The sequence below is a fragment of the Salminus brasiliensis genome, chromosome 9, assembly GCF_030463535.1.
Source record: "Salminus brasiliensis chromosome 9, fSalBra1.hap2, whole genome shotgun sequence".
In the NCBI taxonomy this organism is placed as follows: domain Eukaryota; kingdom Metazoa; phylum Chordata; class Actinopteri; order Characiformes; family Bryconidae; genus Salminus; species Salminus brasiliensis.
The window spans coordinates 40187501-40194685 of record NC_132886.1 but is presented as its reverse complement, the minus strand read 5'-3'; the positions used below and the strand labels follow the sequence as shown (position 1 = coordinate 40194685).

Below are 7185 nucleotides of genomic sequence, written 5' to 3'. Positions count from 1 at the left end.
ATAATGAAGATCTACTCTACATACACTACACAGACAAAAGTATTGGGACACCTGCACATGCATTGTTTCTTCTGAAATCAAGGGCCTTAAAAGACTTTGCTGCTTTTGTTGGAGTAACTACTGTCTCTACTGACCAGGGAAGAAGGCTTTCTACTAGATTTTGGAGGGGCACAGCGGTGAGGATTTGATTGATGCATTCAGGTAAAAAAAAGTGTTGGTGAGGTCAGGATGATGGACGGTCACCAATCCACCTCATCCTCAACTCCCCAACTCATCCAGAAAGTATTGGATGGAGCACCACCATCATTCCAGAGAACACAGTTCTTCCACTGCTCCACAGCTTCTCAATGCTGGGGGGCTTTATACCCCTCTAGCCCACGCCTGGCGTTAGGCAGACATGGTGGCAATAGGTTCATGTTTAACCATTTAAGAGAGTCCTATTCTATTGGCAATACCTCCAGACAGGATGTGTGTGCATTTGCATTTGTATCAGCAATGGGTCAATTAAAGTAGCTCCAAAAATATATGGACAGTGTATATTTAGTTTGTACAGGAGATGCTCCTGAAGGCCTGGGCTAATATTTATGAACGCTTATCAATAACTTTGATATAAATATGAGGTTCTTGTCTGATGCATCACATCATATCACAGGTCTTTTGCACCCCCTTGTGGTCATTACGTGTAATTACACAGGCTAGAGGATTCCACATATTAAGACACATTCATTGGTACCTTACAAAGATCATCCGGTGTCTTCCACCTCCTCAGACTGTAGTTTGACACACTCCATTTCCACCACAATAGTACAGTAACTGGGACACTTCTAATGAAGTATCACCTACAGGAACACTTCTCCGGGCTAGGCCTGCAGGACTGGGGCGCCACCTACTGGTAAGAAGCATAGTATTCATATCAATGCATCAGTGAATCTATACAGCTAGACTAAACTTTACCACGAGGTAGGGGTTTTTAGTAAAGTGGGCAGGGCAGAGACTGGAAGCACAAGGTGGATGTTTCTAATAAAGTGGCCATTGAGTAGAAGCACAATGTGGGTGTTTCCAGTAAGGTGGACAGTAAACAGTGTGTAGAAGCACTGGGTATATAGGGGTTTCTAATAAAGTGGCCAGCAGGTAGGTGGGTTTTGTTCTTGTTTATAATTAGCTTGGTCTGATTTCTTCCTTTGTTACTCCCCATTTCGGTCCTTCCAAACGACCCACCTGTTCGTACCTCCCTCTAGCACTAGCAATGCCCCAGACGCTAGGAGGGTGAAGACTCCGATACATGCGAAGCCAGATCCTGCTCAGAGGAAAGCACACGGGTCTCCAGCTCTGTCGCACCAGCTAACAGACACATGTGTTGAGTGATAAAGGGGAGAGAGCGCCATCTACCCACCCGGAGAGGGCACGGCCAATTGTGCTCTTCCAGACTCCGGTCGCTGATGGCAAAGCGGCATGGCTCGGGATCCGAACTCGCGACCCCCAGGCCATAGCTAAGTAAGTGGTGTATGTGCCCTAAGCCTGGGCATTTGCTCGATCTGTTAACAAAGTACACTGAATTAAACACACCAGCAGCGGGATCTACAGGACAGTGCTTTATTATAAAAAAAGACTGTACAGAAATTGAGAAAACAGACTATATACAAGATGATGAGAGATCAGGTCATTGCAGAGCACCTCGGGGAAGGACATTTAGACTGCACGTCTTATCTGCATGTCTTATAACAAGGCCTTGCAATGACCGACATTGACTGGTCATGGTTCGGACAGTTCTGAGTGAGCTACATTCTCACGCGTTATTTCATCTGAATAAATAAATAGAATCAAAATGAAAACCCTCGCACGGCTAATCCACCTCCGACAGCACCTGAGGCACACAGATGCCTGGACTGCTGCCTCTGTTTCAATACAGTGATCAGAAAGTCAATACTGTGTTTCAATACAGTGATCAGTCCACGTCCTGAACTGCTTTAACGTGACCGGGACAGGTTCAAAAGTGTCCAGACACCCTTTCCAGGGAATGGCCCAGTGCTAGCATACGGGCTAACATCGGTGCAACCTTGCTAGCTTACACTTTATATATCTAAAAATATCAGAATACCACCATAGCAATGTCTGGTGACCGACTGGAGAAGCCTGGAGCTAGCATCAATAAACAATTAGCTAAACTATGCTCCTGCTAGTCTGCCGGCTTCAGACATTGAGCGCTAGCAAAGATTAGCTTGAGCTCAAATCAACAAACTCGGCAGTGCTGCCCTCTAATGGTGTTACTGCACCTGCTGGAACGAGACTGAGACGTGCGATAAAGCACACCGATTAGCCATAGCATTAAAACCACTGACAGGTGAAGTGAGTAAGATTGATGATCTGGCTCCAGAGGCTCCGGTCAAGGGGTGGGATCTACATGCTAGGCAGCAGGTGAGCAGTGAGGTCATAAAGCAGAATCGGAGACACTTGGACAAGAACCAAACTGTGATGTTCTAGACAATGACTGGGTCAGAACATCTCCAGAACACCTCCAAAACATCAGCAAGCAGGTCATGTGGGGTGTTCCTCGTATGCAGTGGTCAGTACCTACTAAAAGTGAGTGCTCCAAGGAAGGACAACCGGTGAATCAGTGACGGGGACATGGGCGCCCAAGATTCGATGGCATTCATGGAGGCCCCATCCACCCAATTTACGTTGGTCTTGGTGCCAGATACCATCGGACACCTTCAGAGGTCTTGTTGAGACCATGCCTCGACGGGCCAGAGCTGTTTTGGACCTAAACTATATTAGGTTTTAATGTTATGGCTGATCAGTGTACAAAATAATAAATAGAAACGAAGATCAACGCAAGAATGCAAACAGTGCCTATCTGGCCTAAGCCTCTAAGCCTTTTGGTGGAGCCGAGTTGATTCGAGCTGAATGCTCCCACGGCCAAGTAGACTCAAATCCCACCAGTTCGGAAAGCAGTCAAGAGTCAGACAAGCAGGTATCTGGATACTTTTGGACACAAAGCATCAGTTAAAGTGACTGAAAATGAGCGTAACCATCCAACGTGACAAATAACGATGTGGTGGGAGCATCATGTGTGTCGTGAAATGGAAGTGACTAGCATGGAATTTTACGTTAGCGGACAGCAGGTCTGGGCGATGTCAAAAAAAAAGATGAGATTTTCGATAATATCAGTCCAACCCCGCCTCATTTTGGGCGTTTGGGAGCTCCTGCTAATTTCACTTCCATTCCTTGTTTTTTTTTTGTTTGTTTTTTTAAATGGTGCACACTGGAGCAACTTGCATGCTTACTGCGCCCCCTGATGGAGAAACCTCACACTGCGACAATGACCCCTATATTTACACTTCAAGTTCATTCATGCGTTTTTCAAAAACATAAATAAATAAAAGGTGTTTCCGGCTTCGGATGCCATTCGGAAATTAATTTACAGCTCATCTGAACCACTGGGACACTGACAATGTTGAAAAATGTGAAAAACTTACCTCAAATTCAAACTGCAGGTGGTAAATTTATACTCCACCGTAGCCAAAACGGCTCATAACTGACCAGAGGCCTTGCTTGTTCTCCGTCAATTCTGCTTCCTAACACTGTGATCATCGCCTCTGATTCACCTCCATCTGGCTACTAATCAATTCCACCGCCCTGTCGCCCAGGCCTAGAGGCCAGCTGTTCATCTGTTGATCGTTCTTCAGCAGTTTGAGTTACAAAAAGGATCCGAGAGGAACACAGCGTTCTCCCATTCAACAGTGTTACCGTCTGATAAACAAAGTCTTAAAGGAACGGCTCGGCAAGGAATCGAACGTAGGCAGTTGACCACTCGCACCAGAACGTGAGCAGCCGACCAGCCAAGACATGTTTGGTGTCCAAATGATGATACTTAGTGCTGGAGCTACAAGGACAATGTTCCAAGCAAACGCTAGAATTCAGAAGTCACCCAAATCTGTTCTGTAAGCACATGCTTCCTCCAGACCACGCCCAGTTCACTCGAACCACATCCAGGTCTTCATTAAGGTGGTGCGGACGTGTCGATGGAAGTTAGGGCGCAGTATCGTCTACTGTGAACAATGAACATCTCATAACAAAACTGAGGGGAGGCCAGGTCAGACCCCAGACCCCACCTTTACTGCCCCACCTTAATGAAGACCTACCTTGCTGTGGTTTCAGTGGGGAAAACAGAATCTTCACACCACAGATCTGGATGACACTTGAGTTCCAGTGTTTGTCAGCACTGTGAGCCTCATAGCTCCATTGCTAAGCTAATTAAGCAAAATCTGGAGCCCTGGAATTCCTTCCTCAGGCCGCAATAAACAAGACTTTGAGGATTTGAGGAGTAATTTCCAAGTGATACTGCACCCGTCCTCTTCCTCCGCCTCCACCTCAGCCTCGCCAAAGCGACCAAGGCAGAACGTCAGTTACAGTGTAGGCAAACCCTGAAGGCAAAATGGAAAAAACAAAAAAAAACAAAACAAAACTAAACTCACAACGATCGCTTTTCTCGTTTTCTAATCGGCTAATCGTCGGCCAGGCGTGACTCACGTGTTAGAAACAACATTCAAAAACACGTCTTCCCGACACAAGGGAAGAGTTTGGCAGTAAGTTACGGAAAGAAATTACGACGAGCACTTCCGAATAAAAACAAGCCCTAGCCGACAAGTTGGCATACTGCAAAGACTGGCCTCGCTACACCGACGAAACACGCACGAAAACACACCCACCCACACACACACACACACACATACACACTAGTTAACGATCTACAGGCAGCTTCGTACAGTACCGTATGTACAAAATATAGAACAAAACAGACCTAGCTAGAAAGAAGCAAAGACGTTCGGCTGCTGTTGGTTCCGCATTCGTCCCTCTGTAATTCGCTCAGTTCTTCGACGCATTGCGCTCGGCAAATACATAAGCATGTCGGCGCCCAGACAAAGTAAACAAACATTCGGTCATATCCTAATGCACTTTGTAATGTTTGTTTGCACCAGCTAGAGGGCGCTAGTCGGCGTAATGCATGATGGACTCCACGTAGTTGCCGGGGAACAGGCCGGTGACGCCGTTGCACACGCCCTCGAACCAGCCGTCGTCGTTTTTCTTGATGATGTAGATGATGGCGCCCTCCATGAACGAAAGCTCATCATCCTTGTCCTTGGTGTAGTCGTAGATCGCCACCACTAAAACGAGAAGGATTATTTACATAATATAAGCGAACATCATAAAGAACACGACTGATCACTGACCCTCAATGCAGCTGATCAGTCCAGACATATTTGCAAACTAAAATTGCTTAAATTCTTCGGAAACCGGAGATGCTAGGCTAACGTTGCTAACAAACACTGGGCTTAGACTGTCACCAATTCTTTCTCTGTCAATGTAGGGCCAAAAAATGCTTCTCAGCTCACTCAAAACACAAAAAACCTAATTCGTTTGACTCAGACAAAGCCCTGTGGTTTAGATCGAGGTGTTTTAGGCTAACTTTAGTCGTTAAACGCAAAAATAAACATTTCCCTTTCCGGTTTTGCAAGAGTCTATTCATCCCAGTCTACTAACTTTTTGTAACCTATTTACGTAGTATTTGAGATTTTTTTTTAAGACAGATTATGTACGAGTATTTACTGATATAAGATTGGTGACAGTCTAAGTCCAGTGTATGTTAGCAACGTAAGCCTAGCATTCCTTTACGTGAGCGTGAGACACAGTTACCCTTCTCTATGTAGGACTTGGGGGCCCAGTGGGGGTCTCCGTCGGCGTAAGGGTCGTTATAATGCACCAGAGCTGCATCCTCTTCTTCGTAATCCACGGGGGGAGGTGGAGGGGGCGGGGCTGCGTCCTCAAACAGGGGCGTGTCCTCAGGGAGCGGTGGCGGGGGAGGGGAGGGGCTGTCCGATACTATAGAAGGAAGAGGATGGTTAGATTCGAGTGTCAGGAGTGATGCAGGTACAAAGGTTCAGGGCACTTCCCATTCACACAGAGGATTTAGCTGTAGGCTCCGGTTATGTGTGTTAGTTTGATTGACAGACTGGCTTTTTGTGTTTGGGTTGGAGTTGGGCGGGACTCTGATGGCTGAATGGCTCAGCTGAATTAGAGCAGATTTTGCTTTTGCGAAAAGTCTGCCCGAAAATAAAAGCTGGTGGCGTGGGGTTGTTTATGTTGGCATGGTAGCAGCACTCATGAGCTTTTCATCAATCCTTATTATATATGTCTAATCCTATATATATATATATATATTTATATATTCAACCCTACACCAGGCTCGTCACGATGCTCACTGCTCTCTTCCACCCCGCCAACAGTCTATTTTCGTTCCTTCTGCCTGCGTTGTTTAAATAGCAACAGTGCTAATGAATATATCTACGCTGATGGGTGCGGGGGTCTCGAAATGAGGGGTGTTCAGGTCAGTTTCTGGAGTACTGCTGTGTATCTCGGCGGGGTAAAACACGTTCGTTGCTATCTTGGCAGTGAATTGTCAACACAGGCACGTGCAGCCCGATGCTCGTACACCCCCCCCACACACATTTTACACCACTGAAATAGCAACCCGCCAAGGTCAGACAGACCACACCTGGCTCTTAAAGGGAACGGCGAGAGACGCACTGATTGGTTTATTACTGTACGTTATGCCCGAAATACACCCATGATTCATTAAGAGCGCTAGGCGAACCTTTTCCGTCGTTACCATAGCAAAGACACACCAACACGCCCCTAAATCAAGCTTAGACTCTCCTCAGATCATTATAATAGGTCCTGAGGTCTGGAACCTCAAGCAAAGGGTCTCAAAGGCAGAGAGGCTCCTGTTTAAATCAGAGGTCAGGTATGAGTGTCCAGCCGTGAAAGTCTCGTAATCTGAACACAGCTGGCAAAGCTGTTGGAGAGCTGTTCACAGGTGCAATGCAGGCGTTGGCAGTGGCCAATAGCGTGAGATTAAAGCAGAAGTATGTGGTGCAGAGTGTGTGTGTGTGTGTGTGTGTGTGTGTCTGCAGCTGTGTGTAGTAGCAAATGCAGAATACTCACTGTTCTCCTGAACTCTGGCCACAAACCCAGTAAGAGGAATCTGGGGTGTGAGCTGCACCATGGGGGGTGGTGGCTGGGGCACAGACACTGTAGCTACATAGAGCAGAAAGAAAACACACACACACACACGCGCACACACACACACACACACACACACACACACACAGATATGGTGGAAAGAGT

At 46.7% G+C, this 7185-nt stretch overlaps 1 protein-coding gene across 2 annotated transcripts in view; it reads right to left on the bottom strand.

Annotated features, from left to right (window-relative positions):
- Positions 1 to 1579: 1579 nt before the first annotated feature.
- The window catches only part of abi1b (abl-interactor 1b), a 19682-nt gene continuing 14076 nt past the window's right edge, over positions 1580 to 7185 (bottom strand). For both annotated transcript variants that reach the window (XM_072688429.1, XM_072688430.1), the window contains 3 exons: positions 7003 to 7095; positions 5695 to 5880; positions 1580 to 5165 (listed from right to left, as the gene is read on the bottom strand). In XM_072688429.1, the coding sequence (XP_072544530.1) occupies positions 4990 to 5165; positions 5695 to 5880; positions 7003 to 7095 (455 nt within the window). In that variant the 3' untranslated portion in view covers positions 1580 to 4989. The remainder of the gene's footprint in view (positions 5166 to 5694; positions 5881 to 7002; positions 7096 to 7185) is intronic.